The sequence below is a fragment of the Coffea arabica genome, chromosome 9e (genome assembly GCF_036785885.1).
Source record: "Coffea arabica cultivar ET-39 chromosome 9e, Coffea Arabica ET-39 HiFi, whole genome shotgun sequence".
Taxonomy (NCBI): Eukaryota; Viridiplantae; Streptophyta; class Magnoliopsida; order Gentianales; family Rubiaceae; genus Coffea; species Coffea arabica.
The window spans coordinates 28140924-28159216 of record NC_092327.1 but is presented as its reverse complement, the minus strand read 5'-3'; the positions used below and the strand labels follow the sequence as shown (position 1 = coordinate 28159216).

General features: G+C 37.0%; 1 protein-coding gene across 2 annotated transcripts; it reads right to left on the bottom strand.

Annotated features, from left to right (window-relative positions):
* Nucleotides 1-3124: 3124 nt before the first annotated feature.
* Nucleotides 3125-18018, bottom strand: LOC113709627 (cation-chloride cotransporter 1-like). 2 transcript variants are annotated; one of them, XM_027232421.2, is made up of 14 exons: nucleotides 17802-18018; nucleotides 17324-17627; nucleotides 15621-15770; nucleotides 15429-15513; nucleotides 15066-15157; nucleotides 12830-12944; nucleotides 12572-12672; nucleotides 12252-12313; nucleotides 11684-11911; nucleotides 10979-11093; nucleotides 8471-8665; nucleotides 7308-7708; nucleotides 5341-5502; nucleotides 3125-4501 (listed from the first exon to the last, which is right to left on the bottom strand). In XM_027232421.2, exons 2-14 carry the CDS (start codon nucleotides 17533-17535, stop codon nucleotides 3420-3422), a joined length of 3000 nt encoding a protein of 999 aa, XP_027088222.1. In that variant the 5' UTR covers nucleotides 17536-17627; nucleotides 17802-18018; the 3' UTR covers nucleotides 3125-3419. The 2 variants fall into 2 exon arrangements, with proteins under 2 accessions (XP_027088222.1, XP_071921540.1); XM_072065439.1 differs by lacking the exons at nucleotides 15066-15157; nucleotides 15429-15513; nucleotides 15621-15770; nucleotides 17324-17627; nucleotides 17802-18018 and adding an exon at nucleotides 13893-14044.
* Between the last annotated feature and the right edge of the window lie 275 nt (nucleotides 18019-18293).

Genomic DNA, 18293 nt, shown 5'->3' with positions numbered 1-18293 from the left:
GCCTTCCAGGTCAACACGTATTTGCCAGTCCTTGAGAGAGACCTTTAGTTTCTCTCTGGTATCTTTCCTGACGATGGGATATCAGGGAAGAGATATTTTGTGGTATTAGAAAATACGACAACTAGAATGATACGTGTGACTTGGGGACCATAACCCTATTTATAGGTAACATTCCTGTTACCTTTTTGGAGCCCTATTTCAGCCCATCATAGAAATAGAAGCCCTTAAGTTTCTACACATTAAAGGCCCACATCCTATTAGATACATTAAGTCCAAACCATATTTGATCACTTTAATTGGACTTAACTTTATTTGACAGTTTGCAACCCATAATTATTGACATATAAGTCCAATGTTGGATTAAGGATCCAACATTTGCATGTCATGTCATTATTTCGTGATACATTTACCAAGATGGGAATCGACGAGATACTCAATTGATATATAGTTTTGTTATCGTACTGGTCATGATGTATTTACTATCGCTCTTAACTCCACAATCTCATTGTCATAATTTATTTGAAAGTCTTATTCTGCCGACCTTGTTGCACTCCTTCCCACCTATTGCTCAACCGGACAACACATATGACTGTCAGTAGTTCTGTTGATATATTAGGAGGTTGTCGAATCAAATTTCATCTTTCACAACGGATACTACGACAATTTGGAATGTATCAGCCGATAACTGCCTTTTTTGACATAGACACAGACAAGAAATTACATTCTCTAGATCGCTTAGACTGTTTCAGGAAGGATTGAGCCCGGTACCATAATTATTGGGTGTAAAGTAGGAGTGTCGCACTCAATCAATAGCTGGTGGCTATAGATACGATCCAATGATGCTTACGGATGAGTACATTGTATGGTACTAAAATAGTACCATTCGCTATGTAACGCCTCTTGTTTCGTAGCAGGTCCAACATGATGCTCAACGAGAAGACGGAGGGACAGTTTAACTATTTGGTAAATTATTTAATACTTACATTTTTTATCAAACCATATGCTTGCTTTTTTATTTATTAATATCCGAAATGATTACAATACACAAAATCTTCTTTTTTTAGGTTGATTCTATATCTCGGATTGGTTCAATTTGTGGAATGTACCTCGATCCCACGAATCCTGCGTAGTGTGCTCATCTGGAACTAACAGCGATTCGTGAGGAGGCATTTGGGGTATTATAATACTTGAATTTAGGATATAAAATGATAGCTGATTTATTCGACCGTCAAAATGTTGGCCTATTTGCCACGCGTACTGCCCCTTTTCAGATGCCTGTTGAGTATCTACTTAGGAAGGTTCGTGGTAGAAAACAAACAATTAGATGTCGCAGAGGGAGCACCTCCACCCATGCTGTTGATGTACCAGACACTGACATAACGCAAACTTCATCATTATCCGGATACTACTCACCTATTGGCACGCACTTTCCTCACACTGAAACTTTCTTCACACCTCCCCCTATGCCAGATTTCAAAGATCATTTCAGTGAGACACATACTCCCATACCCGTATTTGGTTATACGTCTATTGTTGCACCGTCCTCTACTATGCATGATACATCATTTCATCCACAAAATAAGTTTCAAGATGATCTTGATCATATGTACCACTTCCTAGAGATCTCGATGGGTTTCTCATCTGTTTTCATATAGATGACGACAACGTTTCCGTTAATGCTCCTTCTTAGATGTCTATACATGGTTCTTGTCCCAGATGCGGTCAGATTCCCGTGCTGGATCCCTTCGTTGATGATAACGAGGACCAAACACCTGAACAAGTGCATGCACCATCTCGGAAGTCCAAATGGCTACAAATGGGATGAGATCTACCACACGCAAAGATACATTGAAAATGTAGCTGCTCTACCACTCTGCGCGATAAGAGCAAGAGGCTCGTTGGTCAGTGATATTCAGATTTTTAAGAACTTTTCTTGTCAAACCTCCTGTTTTATTATCATTTAAGTTCATGTGCTGATTATTGTATCCATTTATCGTTGAATGCTACATTATTTATCATTATTTAAATTAACATTAAAACCAAAAATTTTAAAAAGGGATGACTTGGACAAATTTTATTTTCATTTAATAGCATGCTTAATCACCGTTTATGAAATTAGCACAATTCTTATACGTAAATTAAATTTTTTAGACTTCCACGGTTAGAGTTTATATTAGGTGTTAGGGTTTAGAGATTTCGATTTTAGAGTTAGCATTAAATTTTAGAAAAAAAAATTAAAACGAATTGCCGCATATGAACTATGCGATGATTCCTTATTAAATAATTATGCTTTGCTGCTGCTTGTTAACAAATTTCGCCTTGCCTTTGCCGCTCATTTCAGGAGCAGCAAAGGCTTTTCCAAAAATAAAAAATAAAAAATAAAATCGCTCACCCTTAATTTCGTCATTGAAAAACATAAAAATTTAAAACAATATTTTAATGAAACCTCCGTTACCATTTGCGGCAACCCTTAATATAAAACAGATTCTCAACTTACACTACTTTTGTGATATTTTTTTATTTTAACAATATTGCGAAAAATTTGCCACCTAGCAACCACATGCTCCTGAACAAACCCTCTCACGTATTTTGTTAATTTAAAAGTAATTAATATTATTTGCAGCTTAAGAAACAGAAAAAAAATATATGAATGAACCTGGGAATTTTTTTTATAGTAAATTCTAAAGAAAACAATTTTCCCTCATGTAAAAGTTCATACATTCATGCTTAGAAATTGACTCAATATTTAAAATATATAGATTTGGTAAATATTGGTAAATATATCCAACCTTGGATAATAAAGTAGCAGAGATGCTCACGTACTTACTAAAGTTTTAGCATTCAGTCCCTTTCTAGGAGATTTACAAAACTAATTTTGAAAATAAAAGAACTTATGGGAGTCCTTAATAAACGATTATCTCATGAAACAGTGATCTATACCATTACAAGAGTAATTTTTATGGGAGATCGCACCAATAACCAGTAAAATTACTTAAAGGCCTTCAGAGAAAGAATTCAGACGAAACTGTCAAATTAATTTCTTCTCCCTCACAATGTTGTTAATGGAAAACAACATATAAGTAATACACGAGGAAACCTGTGAACTAGAAGTTCCAGTACAAAATTTTGCCTTGAAACAAAAGCATAACATCATTTCATGATCAAAATGACTAATTAACTCAAATATTTAAATACAACAAAATTTTCTATGCAATGATGGGGTAAAAAGAATTAATGACGTATAAACTACAAATCTACCCCCAATTCTAAAAAAGGAAAACCAAAGATGAAAAAAAAAAAAAAAACCCTAAGCTATATTCATTAATAAACATAAAGGGGCAAAGAAACGAACCTATTAACAATGTGTAAAGAAGAAAATTTGTGTTGATTACCAGGTGAGAAGGCAATCTACAATCAAACTATGTGAACAAAGTTACCACATCACGACGATATCCGCGAACTATTAGAAGTCTAGGAACATTTTCAACCAACAGGTCCATGTATTCCATGTAAAAGTACGCGGGATGATTGACTGGAGGCGGAGGTAGACTGACAAGCACAACTGCGGCCATTCTCGAGTACTTCAGTATTGTCGAGTTGAGCTTTAAAGTGGTGTAGAGGAATTTCTCTACCTGCTGTTCGTTGACGACCACAGGCTTTCCATCAGCCATTAAAGCAGTCCCTTCTCTATGAGCATTCTCCTTTATCCCTGCCAAGTAATTAGAGATTCTCTGCTGCGCACCAGTGAAAGCCTCGAAGGATTCGTCTTGCTGCTCTGCTTGGGCATCCCATGACTTCATTGATATAACAATTACTTCAGCTTGCATGCGGAGATCATAAAGAAACTTCCTGACATCAGCCTTGAGTTCCTCTGCATCAGAATCCTCCTCAGCAATACAGAAAACCTGGATTTTACAGCTCTCAAAGCTCTCTTTAGTAAGAAGAAGTTGGGACAGGAGAAGCATAAGACCACCATCTCTCACAATCCAGTACAAATCAATGCTACCGTACTGTCTTTGGTACTCGTTAGGCCACTCGTCAAGGCCCTTGACAATAACAACCGCCTTGTTTGCAACAATACAGTCATTTATTATTCCAACAAAACTGGCGGGAATTTCAGTTAAATTTTCACGCCGCCAAATTTCAGGATACCGCATAATGACCATGTTAGGCTTGAGATTACCAAGGCCCATTGTCTGAACAATGCCTCTGAAGCCCTCAGTCATACTGGGAGCAACTACTATCTCTGCTACACCTTCACATTGCTTGTAGTCAATGTAGGTACTAAGCTGCTTACATGCAATCTTGGCATCCTCAGCACATTCATGGTAATCTCCATCCATAATAGACAAAAAAATAGACATTCCCCTACCCTTTTTCTTCATGCAGTTGGCAAAATCAGCGAGTTTAGGGTGGCAAGGGACATTTTCAGGAAGTTTACCCCAAGGTCGGCAGTATACAAGGGGGATAGGGTACCAATTCTTTGGGTGTACCTGATCAGCTGTGCAAAGAATAGATTGATCACAAAATCAGACAACAAATATGGTCATGTACAATCTCAACAATGCAGAATATGTAAGTATCATTCCAAGGCAGAGACTGTGGCTCCCAAGTCTGGCATTTGTGGCCCAAAGCAGAAATGCTATTAGATCACTCGAGTGCCAAGCCAAAGAGCAGGCAAATTCTTAACTCGAATTTTCTATTACTAATATGTTAAATACTAAGACTATCACAAACAAACTTTCCCTAAAGTCCAAGTAACGACAGTATGATAAACAACTAGGGATGCTTTTGATGGCTTGTTGCCAAATTCTTAAAAATGAAGGACCTCTTTGAAACTATATAGTAAGGGGTCATATTTCTTCGGTGAAATGCAACTAGGTGTGAATTCAGGCCCCAATGCTCAACAACCATTACAGTATGTGCAACTGGAGATTTGGGGTTATATACAGCCCAATCTGGTTTTGCATCATATGTTGGTAAGTCTGGTAATTTCCTTTATTTACAAAAAGTACAATGTGCCAGGGACAGTTGTAAGATTATAGGTAAGCTTGGCTTTAACCCTTCATTAATAACTTATTAAGACATAAATACTTCAAAATTATTTAACTGTAAAATGAAGACAATTTTTACTGCCATATGACCTTGGAGGAGAAATTCTGAATTTCCTAGGTTAGAGCAAAAGGCATGAGATATCAGATTTTCCATTCCAAGAGGGGTCCAGTCAGGGAAGAGAGTTCATTATATATGACCACAGAATATGAAATGGCAATCGAGAAAAGCCATAAAAGAGTACTCAGATGCCATATGTACACCATCCTTATTAGCATAAGGACACACCTCCCAAAGATCGCAGACTGCGCAGAGCAAGTTGAAAGTATGCACTCTTGAAACCATCACCCCAGTCTCCAGCTTTGCCCTTGATGCTCACATAATAATATATAAGACTTGCTAGGGCCAGGGATACCACGGTAAATGCCCAAGAAATCAAGAACATGATTACTGCAAAAAGACATGATTGAAAGGTCAGCCAACCCATTTACGACATGTTTGAATAACTAAGCATGTGGTAGAATTCCCTTTATCATGATATTGCAGAAATCCTAAAATATAGCAAATTACATAGCACTGGGCTCCCCCCTTTATCTGGCCAAGCAAAACAAAAGCAAACTGACCTACAATCTGAACAATAATATATAATCTGAATGTGAACAAAATAGAATACTCCACATTCTCCAACATGAATTAATGAAATCATCTTCTTTTTGGGTTAATAAACAATTTAGAGTTTTTTGTCCAATAAAAAAAAACCTAGCAATCTTCTACACTATCTTAGTCCATGTCATTCTCTCCTCTTTCACGTCATCCGGTTTGACAACCATGATGCAGAACATTAGTGGGACAAGATTTCTAGTGCAATTCCCAAGTTTGCTACAAGGCCCAAATTCAGTAATTAGTCTCTGGTTGAGCAGTTTCAAGCTAGGTCAGGTTAACAAGTCTACTTTTTAGTTTAGCACCACATGCACTGACAGTTGTTACCAATAGTGGAAGATATGCAATGACAGTCTACTTTTAAGTTTAGCACCACATCCACTGACGGTTGTTACCGATAGTGGAAGATATGGTGGTTAACCCAACCTATAAGAGTACACTTGTTAACCTAAACTAGCTTGTTAATCACCATCAGTGGGGCTGACTACCATATCCCTCCACTATGGTGTGTACAACTGGAGTCTCTTATCTGCTTCATAAGTGTCAAAACAAAAAATACACCTCAATCAATCCAAAATCATCCATATTTATTTCTCTTTCTCACTACAGTTATGCCTGTTCAATATGCAGAAACACTTGCATTATTAACCACATATCTACATGTCAGTTTGTTATTGATAGTCTCTAAATCCACTGTCATCTTTTCACTTCAAGACAATAAAGTACTATGTCTCTGTTTAGATTCCATAGTTTTTCAACTACAATGCTACAGTAGTGCACCGAACAAAACAACTAATCCATACCAAAGAAAAACAACTCCAAAAGCACCTAATCTATACAATATCTCTAAAATAACTCACAAACATACAATAGAAATTTAAAAAATTACCATATTTTCTTCTTCCACTGCACAACACCTCCTGCCTCTCCCACCTCTCCCCCCCCCCTATCTTTCTCCCCCTCCTTCCTCCCCTCCTTTTCCTCCCCTCCTCTTTCCTCCCTCTTCCTCCCCTCGCCACCCCAGACCCCCCCCTTCCCCTTCTGCAGCCGCGAAAGGTCACAGCCTGACCTTTCGCAGCTGCGGGAGGGGGAAGGGGGAGTCTGGGGAGGCGGAGGGGAGGGGAGGGGAGGAAAAGGGAGGAAAAAGGAGGAAGGAGAGGGAGGAAGAGGGAGGGAGAAGAGAGGAGAGAGAGGAAGAAGAGAGGAGGGAGAGGGAGGGAGAGGGAGAGAGAGGAGGGAAGGAGGAAGAGGAGGAGGGAGGGGGTGGTGGCAGTGGGGGGCAGCAGTGCTGGGTGGCAGTGGTGGTTGGTTCAATTTTCAAGAAAAAACCCTAAACGAATTTTAAATTCTAAAAAATACCCCAAAATACATCCCAAAAGCACCACAAAAAACATCTACAGTAAAAGTTTTCCAAATACAATGCTACAGTAAAATTTTTCAAAATCACCCCCAAAAACAGTTAATCCCATATTTCTCAGAAATTAAATCCCCTGATCATATAAGACCTATTATATGGACAAGTAGCTTCAAGCTGGCTAAATTAACAGACAGCAATCAGATACGGCAAAAGGTGCTGGATCGATTGAAATACATACCAATACAAAGCAATGCTCCAACAAGGGAAAGGCTCCAGTGGTGAAATTTCCAGCGAGGACGCCAGCTAGGAGCATCTAGAAGATCCAAAAGAAAGCAGGACAGGTTCACACCAGCATAGCAGAGAAGGTAAAACATAGTTATGGTTGGAGTGATAAGATCAAGATTTCCAATCACAACACATCCAATACAGAGGAAGGCAGTAAAGAAAGTAGCAATATGAGGTTCATTCCCATCTGCCACCTTGAAGTAGTTCAGAACAGGCAAGATGTCATCATTGGCTATTGCTGCAAGAAGACGTGGTGCTCCTGTGAGACTTTGAAGAGCTGCTCCTAAGGTTGAAAGAATTATACCAATGTAAATGATTGCTGGGAACGGCCATGCAATAGTTGCTGTAAGTAACCTGCAAGAGTATATACCCTTTTCATATTCTTGTGATCTACAAATTGAGAAGCAAAACTTGTATTTTCAACAATAGTAACATAATCTACGATGCTGGTTTTCGACATGTTGACAGGTCAAGTACAAAAGGCAAATCGAAGACATGGAGCAATGTCCAACCAAAATCCAGAAAATAATCCCTGTAGATAACTCTGCTCGCCCTTGAGGTGCAAAATCTTGAGATGCTGCTGGGAACATCTTGTCATCAAGCAGAGCATCGTTTGACGGCACAAGACGCAGCCATTCAATGTATACGCAAAAAAATAATAATAATGATAACAAAAATAACCACAACCACCACCAGAGACTGTAAACTCAAACCAAACTTACACGCAAAATGCACACCAATGTGCCTGAAAATGAAGAACATTCCATTCTTTATAGAGACAATTTGCAAAAGGAAGAAACGCATTGCAATTTATTTACCATTAAACTTCTCCTTGTACAATATATAAATCATATTATTTTACTAATTCAAAACAAACAACAATTTCAAATTGAAAGTATTACACTTCCTAAACAACAGATACAAAGTAACCACAATTTACAGCAGAAAATTAACAGATCAAATGATGCAGAATTAATACAAAGCCACAGTTTAAAAGGATGTAACACGAAACATCCTTAACAAACCAAATCCACAAATCATTAGGAAACAGATTCGAAGCACAACATACGTGATTTCAATGAGTAAAGCATTTCATTAAACAGTACATAGACTTGCCTATCTGTCAAAAGTTTCTCTCGGGTAGCAAGAGCTCCAAAAAATAAAACAGAAATCAGATATAGTCCAGTAGTCGTCAAAGTTGCAGCTAATGTTCCGACAGGAATAGACCTCTGAGTGTCCTTCAATGAAGCAGAACGGTTTGAACCAGCCATAATCCCCGTAACAGCAGGAAAAAATAGACCTACCAATGCACTGACAACAAAGTTATCGTCAGCCAAGGAAACAGATTAAATCCTATTCTACCAATATTTTCAAAGGCAACAATAAAAGGAAAACTTGGCTGATGCCACAACAACTGGTGACCTAAAAGTTGAAGATATTGATTTTAAAGGCCACCTATTTCGCCAACCTACTTGCACAAAATGAAAACCATTATCCATGGTTCCCAGTGGCCACAAATTGAAAAGACAGATAGCAATACAAAAGTTGATAGCTATGAAATAACCAAGAACGTCAATGAGTATCAAACCTCAAACTACATGATTGAAAACTGCAGATTGTGGTGTAAAGATTTAAAACAACCACCTCCAGCATAATTTTGCAGAACAATGTCGCTTTCAGCAAGGTTGGGTTTGACTACAGGGTCTGGGAAAGTCAGGGAAAGTTAGATACTCTGTCTTCCTTGAGAGTTATTTTGAGGGAAACTAAACATAATTTTCCCTTTTTCTGTCCTCAAAAAATTGCAGGCTCCTGCAAAAAGTCAGCTGGAAACAACAATTGTATAACTACATTTTATTACTAACTTCACTCCAAAATCTGTCTTGTCCAATGAACAAACAGATGAAAGTAATTTTCTCTCCACCTCGTATTCTTGTCACTACATTCCCATAAAGCTTTCCCTCTGCTCAACCAAATGCCACAGTACATTTTTTCCTCCTTCAAATACAAAAATAGAATATTTTCCGTATGGGGAAACGACAACTTCCAAAGTACAAGGTTCATACAACCACAAGTTGAGGAAGAGTTTGGTCTATCTAGCCTCAAGTGGAGACAAAAAAAATGAGCAGTCCCTGATAATCAAAACCATTCCCTTCCAAGTTAACAATTAGCACAAATTTCTTAGTTGAAACAATCCCAGCCACTCTTCTGTTTGTTAAGTATAGATATAAAAGGACAAATCTGCTGTTCTTTGGATGAAGCTTTTGTTCCTGGGGACCAAAATGTAATCATTGAGAAGCTAAGGGTCCATTTGGTTCATGAGATGATACAAGATTGGAAAAGTAATACCAAGTCATCCCTTATTTTATTGATTTTTACACATGCTATTACTATCATGGTTGACTGAAATAATCCGATGTTCAGGGGATAAAATAATCTCATGCAAGGATGGGATAAGGAATATTATGAACATTTTGTGTCATTTGAACTAATTTGGTAACTATAATATAAAATCTAAACTTTTGAAAAACAAAATTTAACTTTTTATGGAATATCCCATGAACAATCCGATACTAACTGAACTTAGTATAATTATTGTACAAGGGATGATAAATTCTAGGATAAGTAATCTCAGGACAATTAATCCTGGTATTACACATCCTCCCTCAGCCGATCCATGAACCACATGAAACCTAAAAGGATGATTTCGTTATTGCGTGACATCAGGTTCTGACAACGACAGCTTAGATTTTTCCAAAAAGGTAGAAATCCTAGTTCCCAACAACAACAACAAAATCCTAATTACTAATAGGTTCTTCTCTCGCATGAGCTGCAAGGTTAAATTTCAAAATAATTTCTAATATCAAAAATACATTATTCAGATCAAGAAATATAAATGCAGGTAAAATGAAACAGGAGTGCAAAGGATAACGCTTAGTAATCCAAGTAATGCATCCTAATCCACAAAATAAGAACACTCATCCAGTTTGATGGGTTGAAAATGTTGTTGCTTGCTTTCAAAAGACTTTTTAAGTGTGAAAAGTGATGACACAACTATCACTCTACACAGTAACACATATCTGATAGCAAATTTGATCAAGAAGCCAGCAAACTTCAAGTTCCAAGTGTAAGGCAAGTCTTTCAAGTGCACATAACTAATTAGCCGAAATTCAGGAATGGATAATAGACTAAACTAAAGAACATAAACAAATGAGGACAGAAACTAATCCTATGAACTGCCTGAGGCATATAATTAAAATGTCCAAACAAAAAGGGACAGACATACAAAAAACTGAGTCACAAAGTTCTAAAAGAGCATAAATTGTATACTATAGTTGAAAAAAGAAGTACACAGCATGTAGCCCCACTATTATAAATAAAATTTTTAATGACAAGTTAGTGGGACCAGTACCTATTTTTGTGTATAAAAGATATGTCCAAGTTGAGATGGAGTTGTGACAGTAATGGAAACAGAATAACAAAAAGGAGGGAGCACCGCTGGGGTGTGCAGGGGACAAACCAAGCCATCCACCCACTCACAGAGAGAGAGAGAGAGAGAGAGAGAGAGAGAGGGGGGGCAACAATTAAAGAAAAGCACAAAACTAGAAAAGTTTTTGCATGCCATACTTGAAGTTCCAGTATATCTTCCCGTCAGGATCAGGAATTCCAGCGTTATTAGTTGTTTGATAGTCCGAACTCCAATTTTCTTTGAAAGACTCCAAACTCAAGCCCGTAATCCCAGCTGCTCCATGCATGGCAAGGGAGATATTTTCAGTATACAAGTAATATCCAAGAGCCATGAAATGAAGGATAAAAACATTTTTGACCCATTACAATCCTGCCCAGATGTAATGGGTCAAAACAACTAAATTGAGTCATTTTTTATTAAAGCAACTCAAGTATGATTTCAATGAAATTAGTCACACTTGGGCCAAGAACTATTAAGTCTAGAACAGCCCATAGTTGTTAATCATCCATAGCAAAGGTCCACTTGAGGCTATACCACTGTGGGCACAGAATCTGAACTTTTATTATGCATAGCAATTATAAAATACAATCATTAAACTCCATGGTTTTGGAATTTAAATCAACCAACATTATAAGCACAAAAATGAAAGTACAGAACACAATCGCATCATTGAGAGCCATTTACATAGATGCCAATCGAAAATCATATGATCCGGACATATGCATGGGAACAAAGATGCCTGATATGATCCATCTAGTGACAAAACCAGCAGTCAGTTACAACTATGAATGTTCTAAACAAGATAACCTAAAATAAGCTTTCAAACTAAAAACATTGAAGATAAAAGGTGCAATGAATCTCACCTGCTGGATGATCCTTTCGAGCCAGCAGTATCCCAATAAATATGCAGAATAATGAGAATAAAACAGCTACAAGAAAAGCTGGTGCAACTCGATTGATCATTTTCACACCACCAAATACTATGAAACACAAAATGATGGTCACCACAATTCCATATATCTGCAGATCATGTAAACTGGGACTAGCAATCGGTTGTGCTACTTCTGTTCCATTAACTCTGGTGACAGTCTCTGCATTAACAAATGCAGGAATTTAATCAAAATCAAACGTCAAAGTAAATCGCGTTCAAGGTAGTAACCAAAATTGCTGATCTCATCATCCTGAATACCATGTACAAGTTAGTAAGAAATGAAGTAGCAGTTCCTTAAGACATAAAACCAAAATGGAAATAAACTATTTCACCACATTTTTCTGAGCAATTACAGTTGCAGTTAGAACAGCTGTCGTCCTGTGTGAGGACAAAAATATGTGACTTTATGAATCACCAGACAAACCATCATTCAGGCAACAGTTCGCCACCTCCAGCATATAGTTCAAATAAAAACCTGCGAGATCTCCCAGAGCTACTACCTTTAAAAATCCCTGCACTTGGTACAGCATTCAGAAAAGTCTCCACAGCTCCCAATACGTAACTGCATCACATGGAATAAAGATACAAGATATGTTAATAAAAACCAATTTACATATTACAAACCAATTTACAAATTACATTCGAGTAAAGAAACAGCAATTAATAACATGGTCACCATATGTCCATAACATTCAATAAAATACGTTCCAACAATCTACTGATGGAAAAGGTAATATTGCGAGTCATATTTCCATCTCATCATGCACCTCTGTAACATAAGTCACAGATTGATATAAAAATAAGAAGATAGAACACTCACAGAGCTCCAGCAACTGCATTCCCAAGGAAAAAACAAAGCCCAATGCTGACTCCTACTTCAGGACCCAAGGCACGACCTATGAGATAATAAGGTCCTCCACCCTAGACAATTATACATCAAACAACTATCAGTAGCCATTCAACACAAAGACTTTAACATAAATGGAGCACCCCAGAGGAATAAGTTACGTGCATAACATAATTGTTTAATCTTCATAAGTTTAGAAAATCTTTTGATAACAGTAATCAGTTTTCTTACTTTCATAGCACCATTAGTTGCAATGGCACTCAACGAAATTGTAGTCAAGAAAGTGCATGACCCACAGAAAGCAACTAGCAACAATGATTCACCTATACCACCCATACCAACGATCCTGCAATTATCAAAAGCAAAAATTGTGAAGAGTAAATTAAACTACTTCAAAAACTTTCTAAGGTAAATTACAGCAAGCTGTTTACTAAGACCGTAATTAAGGGGGAAAAAAGGATGACTGTAGCTGAGAGTCAGCTGTCTCAATAAACTAACAGATGAGACTATTATTATAGCTCTTATATGATCTTCTGCATCTGTTATAAAATTTAATTTAAGTACTCATCTCAATCATCCTTATATGCTATAAGTTCCATTTGTATGCATCAGTTGACTTCTTTGAGTTTGTTATGAATGCTTAAAGGTACAATGCCAGAAGAATTGTCACTTGCCATCCACATTGATCTGAACATTTTACTTTATACTAATTTGTCATTTGTTGATTTTGTTATTTGTTATCTTTTATGAATTTGATGGGCAAGCAATATAAGGGTGAAAATGAAAATAACTAATATTATTTAACTTATGCCTGTAAGGTGAGACGAATAAAGAAGAACTTTCGCATTACCAGCATAAGTTAAAATTCAAGAGAAGTTCAAGGGCATTGCAGGCACTACAAAGATGCATTTTCAAATGTCACAGGACTAAGTGATTGTTTGCCTAGATGAATAGCTCAAAACCGAAAGGAAAACATGTCTCAAAATCTGGTATCTAGTATTAGAAAGAATTCCCAGACAGAAGATCCATATTCCACTACTATTATTTTTTCTGAGTCAATGATATGTTACATTCATTTAGGACTCCTCAATTCTTTTAGCAAAAATTGGGAATACAGCAATGGGAAGAATAGAATTTTGTAGAAGGGTACAACTTTTGACAAATTTGGATTTGGGGAAAAGACTACTATTCATCAAATATAAAAACTAAATATTTGCAAGCCCAAATTACTTTATTATCCCTTATATACGTCCAACTAAAATTAGAAGAAAAAAACTGATAAAAGGAAAACTACTGCAGCCAAATGACGAATGACGTTGGCTGTTGGACATGAACGGAACAGCCTGAAGTGACTGTGCAAAAGTGCAGACCAGCCAACAAGCCCAAACTCATCAGCAGTGCAGCCTTGGCCAAGAGAAGAACCAATTTCATGAAAATAAGAAAAGAAGAAGAAGAAAGGAGAGTAAGAGCCACCTCGGATGTCCACTTGATTGGTGGCTCTCCAGCCACTTTCGTTAAATGTTTATACTAGATCTGTGATCCACTTTCCGAGAAGAAGATTTTGTTATAAATATTTGTGGGTTTGGGGATGTTTTTATAGGTTGTGATTGGTGGAGCCATGATTTTTGTCAAATACTGAACTTGCTTACATATTTTGGTGAAAAAAGCCCCACGAAAAGTGGTGGCCAGAGGTGATGCTTGGTGGTGGCACCACCCACCTAAGGCCCGAGGGACGTTATTCAAAAATCAGATGTATCTGGGGACAAGGTTGTGAAAAATTTTGAATTGCTAAAGTATGTGGGTATTATAGTAATTAAATACACCACTCATTTTTGTTAAAATAATTTTTGAATAGTAACCAATGCCCCAATTTGTTAAAAGTTGCACCCTACTTAAAGGTTTAAATTCTTCCTATTCCCATTTTTCCCATTCTTTTATTTCTAAAAACCAATTGAAAGTCAGGTCATATTTGTAAAGGAGATCTTAAATGTCAATTTTCTTGACAGAATTTACATTCAAATGCAATATCTAGCTCCAGAATTGAACTTTCCCCCAAAATAATTTTAGCTTTACCATATGTATTCCCTTTAGTTTCAAACAGTATTATGGACCTGATATTCACATCCAATTTACATCGTAAAGCAGAAATAATCAGCTCCAAGATAGTCACGAAACCAAATTCCACCTTAAACAATCCGAATACATGTTAATGGAGAGAAACATAAGGGCTGACTAAATCAACAAAGTTCGAATATGGTTAAATGCAAACTTTTATAAACGGCCAACAATGGTAAGTTCAAAATTTCTATGAGAAGCTTCAACTGAAACTAAACCACCTTCCAGAGGCGCACTTTAGTAGGCACATGCTCTCACTATAATAGTAAGTCAGTTCTAACTCCAATGGATATATATTTGCATGGTATATTGTTGCAGAGTATATTTAGAAAAATAAGGCAATTAGATGTACCATGAAAATCTGATATAGTAGATAATTCCCAGAATATTTTGCAAGCACGGAACAAACACTCCCATCATTGTCCCTAGTTTGACACCAGTATCCTACATAAACCACAAAAAAGAATAAAATGATTTGACAAAATAAATAGTAAAACGAAGACTATTATAGCATCTTTGTTGTCTTAGAAGTCTCTAGTCATGCCTTTAGCACCCAGAAAAAAAGATGAACTGTAGTATCGTAGTACATGTACGAAGTTTAACCATACCATGATAGTAACCAACACAAGTTGCCAATAAAACTTAGGATACAAAATTTAAACATTATAGCATAAAAAGCTTAAAGAATATCAACAGCAAATAGAAGAACACATACAAGCACCCTAGGACGTTCCAGATTGATTGTGCCATCATCTCCATCTCTAGGACTAGAGGGTGCAGGAGTCTGATCTTCCGTCATACTGGAATAGCAACCTTTACGTAAGAAGAAAGAAATACTCCAAAAATGTTTCGAAATTCAAAATACCAGAAACATAATCAGCTTGAACACAAATGAAACACCTCTTACCTCTTAAGACCTAAAATATTTACAAGTGAATCAAACCCAAACAATTCCAATTTGGAATCCTTCTGATCGCCATTGGCATGTGCACGAGTGGGCAGTGAGCCTTCTCTTTCTTCAGAAGCCATGTTTGTCTGATTGCTAGCTTTAACTTTCCTGCCACATTAATAAAAAGTCGAAATCATTTAGGCCACAATATAATCCAAGAACGAAAGAACCTGGCTATGGACAAGTTAGCATTTTAGTGAAAGTCATTCAAATAGGTAGCATAGTACATTAAGGACACAGTTTTAGCCAAATCTTATAACTGGGAACTGCTTCAAGGATAAACTTGAAGTTCTTAGTAATAGCCAAACTCGAATCAATTCCACATTTGAGAAGAATCTAATTCATGACTGGCAAAGTTTTCAAACCCATTACGAATAAGCTGTTTTGACCTCAGGTTCCATGTACTTTACAAATATCTTAGAATGTCACATTGCATTCATTAACATCCACATAATTGGCATTTATGAGTATCACGGTGATTAGTTAATGTGAAACAACCAAAAAAGGATTAAATAAATTAAAGAGTTTCCTGAAACAACACCCAAAAAAAGGAATTTAACCAATTTCTCAAGAGCTATTAGGTTTAATTAATACAACCTGGGAAAAAAATTAAGAACAATCAACATGATGATGAACTTCAAATCAATGAAGTTGCAGTAGTTAACGGCACTCCCAATCAATACCTGTAACTAAAGATTCAACCCAGCTATCTTATTCTGGAGTTCCAAGCCCCTAAGCACCATACAAACTTCTTACCAAGACTTTTTCAACCTTTTTCGGATCTAGAACACTGTAAGCATAACATTTTAATGAAGAAAGTTTCCAAATATTGTTCTACATCACCACTACACAAACCAGCAGAAAAGACCAAAACATGTAAAACGTACTGCTACAATTCGACTAGACAAGAGATAGAGTAAAATCATCAACAAGGCAGAACTACACAATCTATGGCAATGCTCAATCTTGTGTATGCCATTGAATCCTTCCCGCTACTTGTCCTCGCAAGTTTCCTGTACAAGCTTCCCATTGCTACCAGCAATCAAGTTTGCAAAATAATAGCCTCTGGTCTTCAAATACTATTCACCGTATCATCCTCAAACCAAAAAGTACCTAATGAGAGTTAAATTCAAAACGAGCCTATGTCCAAAAAATTTTACAGCATACTACTACTTAAAAAAGGTCCCAACCGAAGTCCATCAAGTAGCAATTAAGCTCAAACCCCTCATTTTCAGCATCTTTTAACCATATACAACGGCGAAATCCTCCATGCCCCTCCTGAAGACAAAATGTTCATCGACCACACAAATCCAAAGTACTTTATCCACATTTCCAATGTACAACTAAAACATATACTTGCATGCCAACGTTGATACACAGATTTCATACAAAACCTTTGGCATCTATAGTTACTACAGGCTTCCTAAACCCTTGATTCATTAGTATATAAACCTACAAAACAGATTTGCCCCCGGGTGTTAAACCCTTCTCCAAACCCTCACTCCTAGATCATCTAAAATCTCCGATAAAACCAATACAAACAAACCAAAAGATGATCCTCTAATTAACAGCAGAAGAACAATCTACTACATTGCAAGAACAATTAACAAAACTTTGCACAAAAATACAAAGAAAATGAGCAGAGTAGTAGCAATTATTACATAGCGTTACGATTGGGAAACGGAGAAGAGGAAGAAGAAGAGGAGGCAGCGGCGGCGGACTCCAGAGAGGACATTTCAACGATGGCGCGATCGTTATCGCTGGCCACCACAGCCCTGTACTTCCGGCCGTGGCCTAGTCCTTGCGACGACGACGACGACGACGAAGAAAACTCTTTCTCGTCGGACACTTCAATTTCTCCATTGCCTGCCATTTTTCGCCGTTCGCCGGAGCCTAATTCTGCTTTTGCCGGTGGATTGGATCCAAATCTAAAACTACTCTGATATTTAACTAGAGAGAAAAGATCTGACAGGAGATTTGGAAAATGAGTAATTGAGTATGAATTAATCAATAAAAAATAAATTGTGAATATTCAAATAATTTGAATAATAATTTAATAATAATAAAACAAATCCAGGAAGGGAGTAGGAGTTCTTCTCGCGTAAGGGTGAATTTACGACTACCACAGTCGACTAGTACCAGGAGAGTGGGGAACACGCGAAGATAAGGAGCTTGATATTCTTTTGGGTTTCTCGGGAATGTATAAAGAAAGAGGGCGTTCGAAGAAGAAGAGTAGGTGAAAAGGACCTCCATTGTGTTGGGATTGCGGGAATATTCAACTCTTTTATTTTTTTGGGTAAATTCTTCATCCAAAAATGGGAAAGAGAGAGAATCACGTTGGATTTTGGATTTTGGGGCTTAGGGCGCAATTATTTGGTAAACTTAATTGGAAAAAATATTTAAAAGCCGCATGATTAAATTAACATACGAAAAAGTCTCTTATATTTTTAAATCATACATTCCGACCTCTTGTAATTTAAACTAATTTGAAACAATAACGAAAATCATTAAAACCAAACAGAGGCAAATGAAATGACATAATTACCCCAAAATATATAAGCAAAAAAGACCGTAATAACCATCCTAATTAAGCAAACATACCAAAAATTTCCAGTAGTCAAACCAACTTAC